The 17,945-nt window shown below is 42.6% G+C and overlaps 1 protein-coding gene across 1 annotated transcript in view; it reads left to right on the forward strand.

Annotated features, from left to right (window-relative positions):
- Positions 1–16,021, forward strand: part of LOC110201454 (phospholipid-transporting ATPase FetA-like) — a 157,327-nt gene extending 141,306 nt beyond the window's left edge. Inside the window, 12 exon segments of the mRNA XM_078152709.1 lie at positions 5,250–5,355; positions 5,911–6,058; positions 6,599–6,782; positions 7,676–7,899; positions 9,087–9,170; positions 11,445–11,579; positions 11,581–11,655; position 11,908; positions 12,129–12,163; positions 12,313–12,451; positions 14,322–14,449; positions 15,606–16,021. Coding sequence (XP_078008835.1) covers positions 5,250–5,355; positions 5,911–6,058; positions 6,599–6,782; positions 7,676–7,899; positions 9,087–9,170; positions 11,445–11,579; positions 11,581–11,655; position 11,908; positions 12,129–12,163; positions 12,313–12,451; positions 14,322–14,449; positions 15,606–15,794 — 1,448 coding nt within the window. The 3' untranslated portion in view covers positions 15,795–16,021.
- Positions 16,022–17,945: the final 1,924 nt, after the last annotated feature.

A 17,945-nucleotide genomic window follows, 5' to 3' on the forward strand; every position in this document is an offset into this window, starting at 1 on the left:
AGAAGAATGTGTGCAGTCCCATAAAAATGTCACAAATACTATAGCTTAGAAAGCTGAAGCTGGTGAGGGAAGCTGATGAAAACAAAAGGTGGGATTTTTGTTTTGCTATATTGGGGAGAAAAGGAAGATCAAAAAAGGGACAGGGCCTTAATTTATTAACTGGCAAGACAGAGAAGGCAATGCTGCTCGATTTTTATTTTGTTTCTATTTTCTTTGCAAAGGAGGATGATCTTTACACTGGAAATGACTGAACAAAAATAACTAACAGGGAGTTAATACCCAAGATAAGTGTTGAAGAAAAAAAGAAAACTGAAGAAAAAAAGACATTTAGATGTCCTGTACTCTTGTGTTTTAGGCACAAGTCTACCAGAAAGAATTTTTATTCAGTTCAACTTAATTCTAAATCTAAGTCATATCTAACTTATAGAGAAAAATAGCCAAACTGGCATTGTCCCTGCACCACCCCACCTACCCTCTATGCCCTCATACATGTCTACCCCAAGATGATTTGAAACATTTATATGAATCTTGAACAAGGAAAAGACTAAAATATGTTAAAATATCACTTGGGGTTAACATTCCAGAATAGCCACTACACTACCTAATTCCTATCTGGACAACTCTTCTCTAAGTTTGTTAGTTACCTCCTCCCAAGGATCAATATGGCAATCTTCTAAATAATAGAAGAGAGCATTTCCCAAGGGTTGGTCACAGCCTCTTTGCTTCAGGCAATGGACAAAACAAAGTCTAGAAATAAGTGATCACCTTTAATGCATTTAAGAGGAAGGCCTTAACTTTTATTTTACCCACTTCCCTAAAAGGGAAACATTTGGAAAGGGTTTTTAAACTAGAGAAAACATTACTTCTTAATATTTTCAATTGAAATAAAAATGATGTTTTAACATGCTTCTATGATAAGAAAATAATAACAGAGTACCCCTCTACCTTTGATGAATTCAAGTCACCTGGCCCAGATCAACTATATCCTTGGTGTGATGGGTGAAATCTGAAATAACTGAGGCAATATTGAGCTTCTGAGCATATCAGTTTATTAAGCAGTACATGCCAATTGCATAACAAATCGGGACCAGGCCTTCCTCAGCTTGGAATTCAACCCAAGATACAGGGAAAGACATTTTTATGCACTAAAAGAAAATGATCAACAAGATATAAACCAGGATACAAATTAGGTAATCTGATTGCTAATTGGAGCAAAGATTAGGGGCTGAGTTGGGAGGAGAGCAAATAGGTGCAATTCCCTGAAATCAAAAAAAGAGGTGCCCTACTTCCTCTCAAGTGACTGTTCAATCAAAGGAACAAGAAAATAGAAATTGACTGACCAGTACAGGGACAGTTTTCAGATAAGACATATGAGTTGCTTGAGATGTCCTTGTATCAATATTCAGATCTGACTGGGTTTCTGGTCAGCATAATCTAGTCCTTTAGGGTTCTCAGCCATGCAGTGTAGGTTCAAACAATACAATAAAGTTTTCTCACAATTCCTATAACTGAATAAAGTTTTCTTACAAGACAGATATTGGACTAGACCCATAACTGAATAGAAAGGGTACCAAGCTAGATCCAGGATCAAGTCATAAGATGGAGTCAGTGTGGTTCACTCAATTCCTACATTGGGTACTGAAAGAACTGCCACATATGAATACTGAGCTATTGTCAGTAATATATGAAATATCTTGGAAAACAGGAGTAGTATCACAAGATCTGGGAAGGGCAAATATCTCTGCAGACATTAGGCCGGTGAACTTAATTTTGATTCTTAAGAAATTACAGGAAGTATCACTGAAGAGAGATGGCTGGCAAATATCTAGATACGATTTCAAAGATCTTGAATTAATCATGCCTGATTAACTTCATTTTCTTTTTTTCACAGTATTGTGGGTCAGCTAGGTGATACAGTGGATAGAGCTCTGGCCTTGGAGTCAGGAGGACCTGAGTACAAATATGACCTCAGTCACTTGACACAACTTGCTGTGTGACCCTGGGCAGGTCACTTAACCTGATTGCCTCACCAAAAAGAAAAAAAAAACAGTATTGTTAACTTAGTAGATGAGCGGAATGCTATAGTTTACCTAGGTTTTAGCAAAGTTTTTTTTTATGAAGTACCTCATACTGTTGTTGTGGAGAAGATGAAGAGATGTGGATTAGATAATAGTATTAAATAGATTCAGAACTTAGTTGGAAGACTAAAATCAAATAGTAATTAATAAATTAATGGTTCAATATCAGCATAGGAGGAGATTTCCAGGAGAGTACCTTAGGGATCTGGACTTGGGTCTGTGCTGTTTAACATTTTTATTAGTGGCTTGGGTAATGCATATTTTGTGTGCTCATCAGATTTGCAGGTGACACAAATCTGGAAGAGAGAGCTAACATATTGGATGACAGAGTCAGGATCCCAAAGAATCTTGACAGACTACCATTAGGCTGAATATAAAAAGATCTAATTCAATACAAATAAGTATAAATTTTTGCACTTAGATAGAAAAACATCTGCTTCACAGCATGAGATGGGAGAGGTAGCACTTGTTCTAAAATAGATCTGGAGGTCTTAATGGGCTAAAAGCTCAATAGCCAGCCATGTAAGATGACAGCCAAAACTAATGCAGTCTTGGGCTGTATTATGAGGAACACAGCTTCCAGGCAGAAGAAAGTGATACCTCTTTGGATATTTTCATGCCCATACTGGAGGACCACTTGTTGGCTGTGTCATAGGATGGATTCCCGTCAAGGATGGTTTGAAGTAGGGTGCTGCTGACGGTCCGTTCCAACTTTCAAATTCTATGATACCATGCAACATTCAGAGAGAACATAGTCTTCATGTCATGAAGAAGCAATTCCACCTTGCTGATCAAGGCAGGGCATTTTTTTTTTATAATCTTAGGGAAACAAAATCAAATGAGCATGGCATAAAGTTAGCAGAGAGAACAAGGAACAAAATTAGGAGACAGTTGAGGGTATAAAGTGCTGGAAGAGTCAGGGATGCTCAGGGGCCTAGTAGGGTTTTTTGAATATTCTGAAAAAGGTAAAATGTATAAAACTGTGTCTACTCTTTGACCCAGTAATTGCACTATTAGGTCTTTTTCCCAAGGTGACAAGGAAAAAAGGATAAGAACCTATATGTTCTAAAATATTTATAGCAGCTCTCTTTGTGGTGGCAAAGAACTGGAAACTGAGGAGATACCTATCAATTGGGGAATGGCCAAACAAGTTGTGGTATGTGATTGTGATGGAATACTATTGTGCTATAAGAAATGAGCTGGTTGACTTTAGAAAAACATGGAAAGACTCGTATGACATAATGCAGAGTGAAATGAGTAGAACCAAGAGAATGTTGTATATGGTAACAAGCAATATTGTTCAAAGAACAAAAGTGAATGACAAAAACAAAAGTTTTTCTGAGTATTATAAATACTCAAATCAGCTACAAAGGACCCATGAAGGAAGATACTGTCTACCTCCAGAGAAAGAACTGATAAACAGAAGTATGCATAGTATGGGGTTTTGTTTTTTTTTTGTGTGTGTGTGTGTGTGTGTGTGTGTGTGTGTGTGTGTGTGTGTGTGTGTGTAATGGTAGCCTTCTCTAGTGCAAGATGGGGAAGGACTGAGGGAGACAGTTCAAAACTTAAAATGTAACCAAAAAAATACATTTAATTTAATTTGAAAACAAAAAAAGATAAAATAATTTAACAGTTTATTGATAATAACAAATTGACAGGTGCCTTTTCATTGTTCTGCTTGGATACAGCATACTTTCTAATGGGAACGTATTTCCTTACAGTTTTTTCAAGTTAGCAATACCTGGTCTTCCCGTAGCCACAGCAGGAATGCCAAGCTCTCTAGAATTAACAATAAAAATAAGGCAGGGTTAGGCTCCACACCACCCCATGACACTTGCAAGCTGCTCAAACACCTTCACCTGGGTTTGTTTTTTTGATGTGGATTTGTGATTTCATTGGTACAGAGCTCTGTCAGTGTGGAATAATCCCTCCATGAATTTAATTAAACAATTTATCTTTAACTTTAATAGTCTTTATGGATTACATGGATGACAAGTTACATCAAGAAGTTGAAGGAACTTGTCTAGGGCCAGATAGCTAGTATGTGTCAGAGAAAGGATTTGAATCCAAATCTTCCTGACTCCAAGGCCTGCTCACTATTCACCATAATGACGGTAGGTAACCTGGTACCTGCAAAATAAACTGCATTTTCTAGCTTTTAGGACCCTTGACACCCACCATTTTATTCCTCATAACCTTTCAAAACATATTCTTTGCCACTGTCAGCCCAGTTTTCCTTGCTGTGCACAGACATGCATGGTCCTACTACTGTACCTTAGCTAATCTTGTTCCCCCTGCTTGGAATGTCTCCTTACCATAGTTTAAGGTCCAACTCCAAATCCTGTTTCCTCCTTGAAATCAACTTCCAATTCACAAAGACCCATTTTACCTTGAATTTCTAAAACATCTATTGTCTGTACGACATAATCTAGCACTTTATTGGTCTCTACTTATTTCCTGAGCAGCTAGGTGGCACACTGGATAAGAACACTTGGTCTGGAATCAAGAAGACTCATCTTCCTGAGTTCAGATCTGGCCTCAAAACACTTATTAGCTGTGTGAACCTGGGCAAATCACTTAACCCTGTTTACCTCAGTTTCCTTATCTGTGAAATGAGCTGGAGAAGGAAATGCCAAACACTACTATCTTTGCCAAGAAGACACCAAATGGGGCACAGAGAATCAGACATGACTGAAATGACTAACAACAACAAATTGTTTCCTTATGGATTTGGCCCCTCAAATAAATGTAGGGAAAGAAAAGATGCTCCCCAGAACCTTATATGACACCCCATACCACTTAGTCTACCATTAACCTAAATGATGTGTTTAATACTGATTGAAATGCTAGACTAGGAAGTAGATTATAAATACTACAACAGTATTTTTAAAAAGAGAAAAATCAGTCTATGCTTAGGCAGTCAGGGAAAGCTTCATAGAGGATACCTGATAGGAATGTACTGATGAATGTCTATATGTACCTGTCTATAAGAGGCAAGCTAATTTAGCCATTTGGTGGCACTTGGGCATTATCCAAAGGTAATATTGTCTAAATGCCAGGGAATAATTGGCCAAGGATAGACTTAGCCTGATCACTGAAGAGGGTGGGATGTCTCTTTGGGTACCTTCCATGCATCCCTACTCATTCACTACATAATCCCCTTCTCTACAGAGACTGCTGTGAACATTGGCTATTCTTGCAATATGCTAAGTGATGATATGGATGAGGTGTTCGTTATAGATGCCAAGGAGAGTAGCATGGTCCAACAGCAACTCAGGTACTTTCAAGAGGGCAGTCCCAGCTACTACCATCCTATGGCCAGGTCTTGGGTCAGCCCAGCAAATTGTCATTTAGGGGTTCTACCTTCCTCCTGTGTCTTTACTCAAATGTAGAGCCTGGGAAAGGCTAGACCGAGAAGAACCTTTTGGCAGAAAGCAGATAAAAAAGTGGGGAAGAGGGACAGGCTGTTGAGGAATATGAAAGAGAGAATAGATATGATGACCTCTGGGGTCCCCTGGGTATTGAGAAAAAGAGATGATATGGGGGATTGGGAGAACCTACTACAAAGATTGGGGAAGTTTAATCATTTGCAAGGATATGAAGGGTTAAGGGACAGAATGGGAGAAAAAAATAAGTTTTTAGAAGGACATGACAGGGAAGTTAGAGTGTTATGGAGACTAGTACAAAGGAAGGACTTTGAAAAAAATAGATACTGGTGGGCAAGCATGGGTTTAGGGTTGGCTTGGGTCCTAGGATCTTGAAGGAACTTTTGCCATTCCAGGGAGGATATATAGACAGAGAACAGTTCTGATCAACCATTCTTCACTTTCAGGTCAGCAAGAAATAAAATGAAACCTGGCTCTTTACAGGGGACAGACCCAGTAACTGACCTCCTTACCCGATCAGAAACGAAAACCTTCATCGTGCCTAAAGAAGTGGCCAGTGGTAGCTACGGCCTAGTCATCAATGGCCACAGTCTGGTGGGCAATGGGAAGCTGTGACCCCTTTCCTTTTCATTCAGGGAGCCTATTTAGGGACTTATTGCCATACACATATCTTTCTCTTTCCCACATAATACCCCAAAACAAAAGTAATTGAGAGAGCTTAGAATGGTTCCCTTTCCCTGAAAATATCCTGTCTCAGAGAATAGCTGAGAATAGGCTTCTTCCCATCTAAAACTTCTGCATCTTCTGTAGTCCCTATGTCCTTGTTCTTCAGGTAGAATCTATGTCTCCAGGTCCAGGAAGTGTCTGTAGCTGAGAACCAGTTCATTGGTTTCACCCTGAGTATGAGTCTGCAACATGTTTTTCTATGGGTTGGATCAGAAATGAGGGAACACAGACCTGTCCTTGTGGCTTGTTCAATATTCAAAGGCCAATCAGAGCTTGGGCTATCACAGTGAGAGTATTTAATAAAGCCCCTTATGTACAGATGCCTATCCTGTAAGGGACACAAAAAAAGTAAAGGCCAGGAGTTTACTAAGTAGCCAGTTGAGTAAATGTGTATATTTGGGGCCACAGGCTCATGCCCTTGAGGAGACCGTGGAGTTGGAACTGCTAAGGACAGCTTGTATGTGCAAATCAGTGATCTGTTGCCGTGTGACACCTCTGCAGAAGGCCCAAGTGGTAGAACTAGTGAAGAAATACAAGCATGTGGCAACACTAGCCATTGGTGATGGAGCAAACGATGTCAATATGATCAAAGGCAAGTTGGGGTTTGGGGAGTCAGGCTGTCCTGCCCTTCCTTCCTTACCATTCTTCAGGTAGTACTAACATAGCAAACAATGGCACCTTAGCTGAACTTTGAAGGCAGATAGGGAATCTGAAAGATAGAAATGGGGTTGGGGGTGGAGGGAAAGAGAGAGAGCATGGGGGCAAGCATGGCCTTCTTGGCCCGGGGGATGGCTTGTGTGAATGCATGCAGGTGGAATGTGGAATGCCAAGCATAAGAAATAGCTAACAATACAACTTGAGAGGAATAATGTGAAATAAACCTGGAAAGAGAGGTTGGAGCCATATTGTGAGGGGCCTCGAAGACCAGCCTAGGAGGTTTATATTTTTATCCCAAAAGCAGTAAGAAGTTTTTCAGGCAGCAAATGACATAGTCAATTCTCTGCCTTTTAACTGATAACACAGTGTAGCGCAGAAACAAATAGAAAAGTTGACCATTCCTGGCAGGGAAAAAAAAATTTAAGTTTCCCCCGAAACTGGTATTTTAATGCTTGTGATTAGAGAAAAATACCTACAAATATGTAGAGGAGCTTAAAAGTTCCTTTAATTCATTTTCCACTGGGAAAAAATCTGCATAAAAAAAGAAAATCATCTGCATGCATTAGATAAGCTTTTCTTCTTTTATACTAGGGGTAATTTTATTTATGGCTTATTAAATAAACTTGGCTTAGTAGGGGAGTCAAACCCTAATCTTCCTGACTGCCAAATCCATCACTCTATCCCACCCTGTTAGCAGGTGAGCTAAATGTGCCAAGTGGGTTCAGGTGAGGGCTACACTATGCTTTTAGTAGTCTTTCACACCCTGAACCAGCCTAGGGCCCTGGAAATAGGTGCAGTAGCTGAAGAACTGCTTGGTTCTCATTGCAGCTGCCCACATTGGGGTGGGCATAAGTGGCCAGGAGGGGATGCAAGCCATACTTGCCAGTGACTTCTGCTTTGCCCAGTTCCAGTTTCTGAAGCGCCTGCTCTTGGTCCATGGTCGTTGGTCCTATATCCGGATGTGTAAATTCCTCCGCTATTTCTTCTACAAGAATTTTGCCTTCACATTGGTGCACTTCTGGTATGGCTTCTTTTCCGGCTTCTCTGCACAGGTAAGTCAGGCACCAGTGTTACAGTACTCCCAGGCATGCCTTCAGCCAGATTAAGGTAGATGTTAATGTGGACTCTCTGACCTCTGGGCTTGACTTTCAGTTCAGTCACCAGTATCACTGCTATGGTCTACCCTAATTCCCTTACTTTCCCCTAAGCTAATTACCTGTTCCTTACTAGAATCAACTTCCCTGCATTTGAAGCTGAAATGTTTCTGAATCTAAAAATTCCCAGAATTCAGAGAAGCCCTGATGAAGGCCCTGGGATAGTTCAAGCAGGGCTTGGCAGGGGATAGGTAGGAGATAAATGATGTATTAGGCCATTCAATCCACTGTTTTGCCCAGTCCTGGACGCACCTGTGGAAGCTCCATGTCCTGAAAAAGCTAAATCAGAGTATGGTGTTCCCATATCTTCATGACTATCACGGAACTTCAAGACTCCTTGGAGGAGACCTGCTGAACTGATAGATCAGGAATGGCCTTAAGAGAGGGCTTAAAAGTCAGGCAGGGGCACCATACTTCTTGCCGTTCCTAGTGGCAACTTCTACCCCTTCCAAAGCTAGAGCTGGACAGAGATGTAGAAATGGTCCAGGAAGAAAGAAGAGCTGGGTTAGCAACCATTTACATGGTTTATATTGAATTTTGGAGCACTGGAAAAACAAGGGTCATATGGGGAGGGAAGGAGGGCTCTAAGTCCTTACTGCCAAAGATCTCCAAAAGCCTGCCTATTTTGCCCTCCCCTTCCCCCAAAAAGATAAGCCTCATAATCAGTATTCCTTTATTCCCAGATAGATAAAACCTTGGACACTTCCAGGAAAATCCATATGTAGTCTCCTAGTAGTTTTTGAGGAACCTGAAAGCCTGTCTGCCTTCTACCTTCAACATAGCTACCACCCAGGCAGTGGGATAAAGCTCTCAGTTTGGGAAGGATCATAGTGTCTGGAAAGCTAGGGGCAAAAAAACCTAGATCAGGAATTGGCTTTCTGCCCAGTTAAGATATATGAAAGGCAAAACTGTGCTATGGGTGTGGCCAATATAGCTAAGTCATACCCTAAAGATAGAAACATGCCCACCCACCCACTCCACCCCACCCCACCCCACCCCAACCCAGGCCTTTAGGGAAAGGAGAATGGCAATATGAGATAGGTAAGGAGAGATTAGTCTGATTTCTCTCCTTGGTGTCTCTGCAGACCGTCTATGATGAGTGGTTCATAGCTTTCTACAACTTGATCTACACATCTCTCCCTGTCCTAGCCATGAGCCTCTTTGACCAAGTGAGACCCAGGCACAATCCCCAGGCAATACCAGGTCCTCTCAACCAAAGCCAGAACTTCCCCCAGGAAGGGGAAAGGGGTGGCTTTTCAGGTGAGTGAGGCTGAGCAAGGTCCATAGTAGCTCAAAGTGAGCTTCTAAATAGTTTTGTAAACTGAATTTTTCTAAATTGAATTATTTTAAATGCAGTGGGTGAGCTGGAAAAACCTTAATGAATCTTTATAAAAAGAACAAATTCTCCAATAAAGTAAGAATCACTACCCAGATGCATCTGTTATGTAAATTAGGTTGCCTGAAAGTATAGTACACAATTAGAAAGAAACGTGGAAATTATAGTATACTGTAACTGAGTCCCTAAGTGCTGAGGGGATACAGTGAGGTTAACTGGGAAAGAATTCCTGAAGGAAGAGATTTCGGAGGGGAAGGATGTGGATTACTGAAGAGGAGAAGTGAAAATGTTCCATGCTAGTTTAACCCATTCCATCTGCCTATAATTGTCCTACTCCCCAGAAGATCATCAGAGTTTGGCTGGAGTAGAAAATCACGTAAGGAATATAAAGATGAGCTGCATCAGAGAAGATTGAGTGAGAGACCTTGAAAAATAGTCTGAGAAATTTGTATTTGTTATGAGTAATGGAAAGTCACATCTTCTGCCTTGGCCAGGAATTCCTCTCTGGAACAACTTAAAGGTCTGGAAATTCTAGTGTAAAGAATTTCAGGGGCAGCTAGGTGGTGCAGTGGGTAGAGCACCGGCCCTGGATTCAGGAGGACCTGAGTTCAAATATGACCTTAGACACATAACACTTACTAGACACATAACCCTGGGCAAGTCACTTAACCCTATTGCCTAGCCAAAAAAAAAAAAAAAAAGAATTTCAGAAGTAGCACCGCTGCAGGCCCACCCCCCCATCCCCCAACCTGATCAACAGGGGCTGAATCAGAGCCTCTGTAAGACAACTCTCATATATACTAAGAGGCAACCTGGTATGGGGAAAAGAGGACGAGACTTGAAATCATCAGAGTACTGGATGTGAATCCTGCCTTCTACACTTACTAGCCATGTGACATTGGGAAAATCACCTCACCTCTGAGAGCTTCAGCTTCCTCATCCTCAAATATATAGAATTCCTACCTATTGTGAGGAAAATATTCTGCAAACTTGGAAGGCACTGAAGGAAGATTCCAGGGACCTGGAACCCTAGGTCTTCATTAGCATATTATAGTGAAAAGGGTGCTGGATTTAGAGTCAAAAGAATTGGGTTCAAATCCCAACTCTTACTTTACCACTTATGTGATGCTGGGCCACAGTTTCCTCACCTGGACAGCTCTAAACCCTATGATCCTATACAGTCTTAGGCTTCATTACCCATATTCTTTGTTAGTCAGGACTAACCAGGGCTGAGGCTTTCATTGAACAACCCCAAATTTACTGACAACACTGACTCAAAAGTGTTTCCAGGAAGAGCCTCATTCTGTTCCTGCTAAGCCACTGGGATACTGGGGGTGGGGGGTGGGTTGAGCAGAAGGGAGGAGGGCTATGGTGACTTGGCCTTTGGCACAATAGAAACACCCACCATTTTATAGTTGTTGTTGTTGTTGCCCCGCCCCAGTGCCTTCACATACATTCCTTTATTTGAACTACCTAACAACTCTCTGAGATAGGTAAGAAAAGGAGGGATGATTATCCTCATGTTAGAGTTATGGAAACTGACACTCTGAGAGGTGAAGGGATTTGTCCAAGAACACATAATTAGTGATTAGAGAGGATTTTAGGCTAGAACCCAGAGCTTCAATCTCCAGGGCAGGAGGCACTCCAGCTACTAAGACCATATTGCTTCATCCAGATAGCTGAATTGAAAAACTATAGTGACATTTGGACCTGAGGGTATCCCACCTCTAATTGTCACCCTTCCCCCATCCTGATTTACCTAACTCTGCTTTGAACTTCAGTATGACCTGAGGGCACAGGGCTTAAAGAAGGACTATGGGGACTTTTCTGTTTTCTTGTTCCTGCTTCCTCAGATTCTCCTTATGGAATAATTCCTAGTATCATGATTTGAAGGAGACTTCTGCCCTAGGGAGCTGTCTGATCCTGGAATGTAGATCCCTAGATCCTAAGTGGTAATATTCCTGAAGGTGGGAATACACCTTGGTTGGGAGAGGAGGGGGAACCTCTCTTCAGCCCTGGAAGGTGGGCAGGAAAGATTCTTAGGGCCTGGAAAAGATCCTTAGAATGTGGTTTTCTTACCTTCATGGCTCCAAACCCATGCTTCCAGGATGTGAATGACTTGTGGAGCCTTCGATTCCCAGAGCTATATGAACCAGGCCAATACAACCTCTACTTCAACAAGAAGGAATTTGTGAAGTGTATATTGTATGGCATCTACAGCTCCTTCGTGTTGTTCTTCATCACCTATGGATCTACTTACAAACTCAATGCAAAGCAATGGGAAGGACATCTCTGACTACCAGTCTTTTGCCCTGATAGTGTAATGCAGAACATTATTTTACCATTTAGGTAGTAGAACCCTTTAGGCCATGGAAAACTCCAAATTCCTTAGCAAGACCCTTATCTGGCTGCTCAGGCTCCAGCCCTCAGATCATATCTCTGGAAACCTCCAGATTCCTTAGCAAGACCCTTATCTGGCTGCTCAGGCCACAGCCCTCAGATCATATCTCTGGAAGCCTCCATTGTGAGAAAGTTTGCACAGCATTATCATATCTACACAGAGGGAGAAGGGTGTCCTTGACCAGCCCCCAAAAAACCTCTTCCTCTTGCCAGACTTCAAAGATCCATCCCCCTCCCTGTCCTGTATACTCCCTATATAAACCCTAGCTCAACCCCTGATGGGTGCTGCTTGATTTGGATGTGAATATCCCTGGCAGCCGCGCGCTAATAAAGTCCACAATTTAAAATTAGCTTGGGTCGTCAACTCGCTCATTTCTCGGTATAACAATAGTGCAGACCTCCCTGCTCATGTTGGTGACTGTACAGGTGTGCTGGTAGAGGTGGAGGTGGAAGGGAGGAAGGGAGACTTAAGGTAGGGGAGGGAGGGGTGCCAGCTTGAGGGAGATTGATGGGGCAGGGGGCTGGCCTACAGCAAAGGAAGGAAAGGGGCTGACCCTGAGGTAGATGATTTTCAGATGGGCCTGGAGACAGCCTACTGGACAGCTGTGAACCAGTTCTTCATTTGGGGCAGCTTGACCTTGTACTTCAGCCTCATGTTCCTCCTTTACAGTGATGGCCTGTGTCTGCTCTTCCCTCACACCTTCCAATTCATGGGTGAGCCTGGGTAGAGCTCAGGATGGGGCTTGGGACAGGCCTTAGGTCAAAGGAAAGGGATTTCATAGGGAAGGAGAGACTCAGTGCTAACTGACTTTTACCCCATTGGGCTACAGGGTCTTGTTGTATTATAACCCCCTCAACATAGTTCTGAATCCTAGGCCAGCTCTTGTTCCTTTTCTCCAATGGACCCTAGAGCAGAGCTTCTTAAACTGTGGGTCACGAACCCACATGGGGTGGCAAAAAATTTAGCAACGGTAAAAGATTACTAAACACACAACAAAATTTAATTAAAAATCAAACGTTTGAGGGCAGCTAGATGGTGCAGTGGATAGAGCAGCAGCCCTGGAATCAGGAGAACCTGAGTTCAAATCTGGCTTCAGACACATAGCACTCACTAGCTGTGTGACCCTGGGCAAATCACTTAACCCCAATCGTCTCACCAAAAAAAAAACAAAACCAAAACGTGTAATGAATCAGAGGTGTTTCTGGCAGCACTTGCCATGTTGCATCAGGGTAACTTCACTGCAGCCGTGGTTCTGAACACAAAGCATGTGCACTTTACACTGCACGTGCCCTCAGGCCATGCAACACCAACTAATACTGCCCAAAGGAAAAGGGGTTGCCAGTGGAAAGAGTTTAAGAAGCCCTGCCCTAGAGGAGCCAGTTTATCACTTCTGTGGCTCTGCTCAGTTTTTCCTCCCCTGACTCCCCCTGTAGAAAGGAATGCAGTGCACCATTCCCTTCCTCTCCTTAAAGCAAGCATACTTGGAAGTTTTCTGAAGATGATATGGAGGGATAAAAATAGCAAACATAAAGTTACTTCACAGTACTTGTGATCTCATTGGTGTGGATATTCAAATCTGTAGGTGAAGGTCACAAACCCAGCCAAGCATTTTTATTCTGTGTCTCTTGTATGTCTGCCCAAAAACCCTCCACAGGGGTCTACCCATGATGAAAACCTTCCTTTAGATCTCAGCATTGTAAGGATCACAACAGAGCACCAAAAGCACCCATCAGTTATCCCTCATTCATACTAATATTCGGCAACCCCCTTTTCCAACAATGAAGGCAGTTAAAGAGTTATTAAGTTTCTCAAGAGTCTTAAGACCTAAATCATCCCTGGTACTCAATGGAATGTAAACACCTTGCCTATCTTCTACTATTTTTGCTCCTTTTCACTAACTCATTTTCCTCATTCTAGTCTTCTGCAAGAGCATAAACCCTGCCTGACCTCTTTATCACCTTTCTTTTCTTTTTTTTTAACAGCCTTTTTTGGTTGTTTATTTGGGTTTTTAAAAATATATTTACTTAGTAATTTATTTTTTACCAGTTACATGCAAAAACAATTTTTAACATTCATTTTTAAAACTTTCAGTTCCAAATTCTCTCCCTTCCTCCCTCTCCATCTCCTCCACCCCTCCACCCCCATTGAGAAGGCAAGCAATTCAGTATAGGTTATACATGTGTGATCATGCAAAACACATCCATAATCATCATGTTGTATCACCTTTATTTTCATAGCTGATACTCCTGGGTTCATGAAGAAGTTGCAAGTTTCCCTGTCTTCTCTTTTGCACTATGTTTTGACAGGCAAGACAAAGGCAACCATAACAGTTAATGGTGGGTTTATGAGTATACAGAGAATTCAGTTGAGATTCAATTTAGAGTGTGAAGGAAACCTCAAGAATGTTTGTCTCCACCGTATGTTCCACAGAATAGTTACTCCCTACCCTGACACTGGGTACAAATATTACCCATGGAGTACTGTCACTACCCCATCACTAGTATATTCTCTGTCCTCAACTTCTACCCTCCCTTCCCAAGCACTTTGGTTCAGGCTCTGTGTGTGTGTGGGGTGGGGTTACAGGCACAGCTCGGAACACCCTGATCCTGCCTCAGGTGTGGCTAACAATTCTCACTGTGGCCCTTTGTGCACTTCCCATGATCATATACAGATTCCTCCAGATGGAGTTTTGGCCCACCGAAGTTGAAAAGGTGAGCAAAAGAAGGGTAGGGAGGTGACAGATATGTTGGTACCCCAGGTCCCCATTTTCTTTGCCATGCCCTCATCCCATAAAGGCCAGGTCTTTTATCCATTGACCCAGCAGGCACTTTGGTACTACAGAATGTGGTAGGGCTCTAAGGCAAAAGTAACAGGATTGGGTTTTTTGTTTGTTTCTGGGTTTTTCTCAATGAGAAGCCCAGACTGACTAGAATAGGAGCATATGTTGGTGTATTGATCCCATTGTACTATAAAGGTTTTAGTTTCCAAGGCACCCCTTCTCCTTCATATATCCAACTCCCTCTAAGAGGTAGATTCAGATTCTAAGACCCTAGAGCTGAACCTCTGGTTGAATGAAGCAGCATAACCCAGAACACCTGGCCTTCCTGGGGCTGGAAGAGGACAGCCCAGGGAAAGTTGCTTGGTTTAAAGACCAGGGAAACATTGTGTTTCAGATGTCTTTGTGGCCTCTGGTGCTCATGTTTTCCCAAGGCCCATCTCTTCTCATCTTCTCTGTCTCTCTGTGGACTATGTCCCTTCATGGCACATGTCTCTTGCAACCCATGCTTCATGTAGCTTTTTCCTCTGCGACCCTAGCCTATAACTATGGCCAAAGCAGTTTAAGAGCATTGCATTGGGAAGTCAGTGGTCCTGACTTCAAATCTTGGCCCTGTAACTGACTCATCACATAACCCCAGGCAAGTCAATTCCCCTTTCTGGGCCTCATCTGTAAAACAAATGTATTGGACTAGGTGATGCCTAACATGTTACGATTATAAGATTGTAGATTTAGAGATGGAAGGGACCTTGGAGATCATCCAGTACAACCCCCTCATTTGACAGATGAAAAACTGAAACCCAGAGGGATTAAGTGACTTATTAATCAAAAGTGCAATGCATATGTAACATACAAGTAGTAAGAAGAAGTATTTGAACTTGGGTCCTCTGACTATAAACCTGATTCTTTTCAATGTATCACAATGCCTGACACTTGTAACCTGTGATTGATTTTTCCCTGTTACTTGTGTCTGTCCAACTGGTCTGTGCTGCCCTTGAGACCTAATTAGGGCTTCATGTTGCCTGTGAGCCCCTTTACTTATGAAAAACTCGTCTCTTTCCTGCCTTTCACCCCTTGCTCTTGGACTCTACGTTCTCAATAAGCTCTATGAACGCATGAAGAATCCAGTAACACCCCCAGCCCGGATGACATTGAGACGTACAAGCTCCCGACGTTCAGCCTATGCCTTTGCCCACCAACAAGGATTTGGGGCACTCATCACTTCAGGAAAGAACATGAAATCAAGGGCACCCTTTGGCTTTGGTGATAACTTTCCATAAAAGAAGGATCCTGGGGGTCACCAGGACCCCCATAATTCTATACACACACCTGATTTGGGGGGAAGGATCACTCTCTAAGAAACCTGCCAACTGAAGAATCCCCTTTCCTCTCAGCCCTTTCACTTCTCAGTGGTTAGAGAAGGGAGTTCTATACCATTCAACCCAAATGTCTGAGGTAGTGATCCAGGAAGGAGCATTGTGATATCTTTGCCGCACCCACCCACACTCCCCCCCCCAAAAAAAAAACACTTGAGGGAGAGGCATTGAGGAGCGTCAACTATCAGGTTAAGTCCAGGCATGTTGATGCCACCCCTAGCCAAGCACAGAACTTTAGGAAGAAAGGTGAAAAGTCTTAGTATGGAGCCTCTGAAAAGAAAGGGTGATACCCCTCTACTCTTAGGGATCTAACTGGTTTGTCCCCATCAAAAATGGCTACTTCAGTCTGAGGAGGGAAATTAAATACATCAAGAGCTCATTCAATATCCCTTACAGTCTCACAGTAACATAACCCCCTTTCTCTTCTTCCAGTGATCCCTGCCCCACCTCCCTCCAGGTCCCATGCCACCATAAACTCCTCTCTTTCCCCAAAACTCTGGACTTCACCTTACTATAGCTTCTTTCTGGGAATAACTTGAAGAATACTGTGGCACTAAGGGGCAAAGCCTGGCTTCTGGAGACCTACCATATGGGCTAATGTGGCACTTTAGGATTGTGTCTTGGGAGGGGATGTCATTTCATTTGGGGCGAATACCAGAAGAGAGAGATGGCTCTTTGATCCCTTCTATCCTAAGGGTCCTGGAAATTGAGAATGTAGCTAGTTTGGTAAGGTGACTGTTGAAGTTTGGGCCACAGAGCCTTCCATGAAGCCACTTGCAAATCTATTTCTTGGGAGAGATGAGAGGTCAATCTTGGTTGTGCACTGTTGTCTTCAGTAAAATTATTTTCACGGGAAATTATATATATTTGAGTGAACGTTTATTGTTTAAATTCTCTATCTGGGAGTGGACAGGTCTATATGGCTTGGTGGGGCTAGAGTAATAAAGTGGGAAAGAAATCAGATTTGTCATTGTCCCATAGCTCTACCTCATCCCCACTTCTTTCTCCTTGCCACTCTTCCCTTCCTCACTCTCTCAAGGTGCAGGGTGGGATATTTTTCATTTGGTTGCCACCCTCTTTTTTCTTTCCTGAAGGCCCCAGGGGGCTAATAAGCCAACTCTTTTCCATCCACCATATTGTCTTCAACCCCTATTCCTCTTTACTTCTTGCCCTTTTCAGAAAGTAAAAGGCAGCATCCCCCACCTCTGTGGGACTCATTTCCTTGGCCTAGGAAGACATACACAGTCCTATGACATTTTCTAAAGGTTTTTACAAGTAACCCCCAGGAAACTGATGTGGTAAAATAATGGAGAAACAGAAAGTAACAGTGAGAAGACTTCTAAAAAATCTTACATTTCTTTACCCAAAGTACTCACTAATGGGTAAAGAGAGCTTTGCTTGACTTCACTGGGCTCCTTCACTCACTCATCTCTTAGTTTTTATTTTCGAGGAGCCTGCCACATCCAGCCTCTCTCTCCCCTCCTTCTACTAGAGGATCTCTAGATACAAAAAGGGCTCAAGGAGAACTCCAGATTGTTACTATCTCAGCGTCTTCTAGTTTCACGTAACAAAATCATCTTAGGGCACTCTCTGACACTGCCTCTAAATCCTTCTCAGCTCATGTCTGAGGTGTCCCCGACCCCATTCAGTCAATCTGATTGTACCCCTGTGTGTTCATCTCTTTCTATCCAAATATCTTTCTATGTATTTAACTTGTCTTTACTGGGCCTCTGCCTCTTTATCTCCTCTGCCAATCCTCACTGGGCTGACTCCCCACCCTGAGACAGGGAAGCAGTTAGATCCTATATCAGGAAGCAAAAAAAGATACGCAGTGCCTTTGGTAATAAATATTCTCTCCATAAATGAAGTACCCTAAGATCTTTCTATCGGTTTAATTATCAAATGGGAAGTTAGGGCAGAGTCACAAGGTGGGGCACAGGATAAAAGAAGAAAAGATTAGTCTGGAAGGAAAGGATATACAGTGAACTATATGGAAGCCCACAAGTCTGTTGACACAGGCCATAGAGCCCTGGTCCTCTGTGGGGCACAGGCAGA

Source organism: Phascolarctos cinereus, unplaced genomic scaffold, assembly GCF_003287225.1.
Source record: "Phascolarctos cinereus isolate Bilbo 61053 unplaced genomic scaffold, phaCin_HiC Scaffold_4;HRSCAF=312, whole genome shotgun sequence".
NCBI lineage: Eukaryota > Metazoa > Chordata > Mammalia > Diprotodontia > Phascolarctidae > Phascolarctos > Phascolarctos cinereus.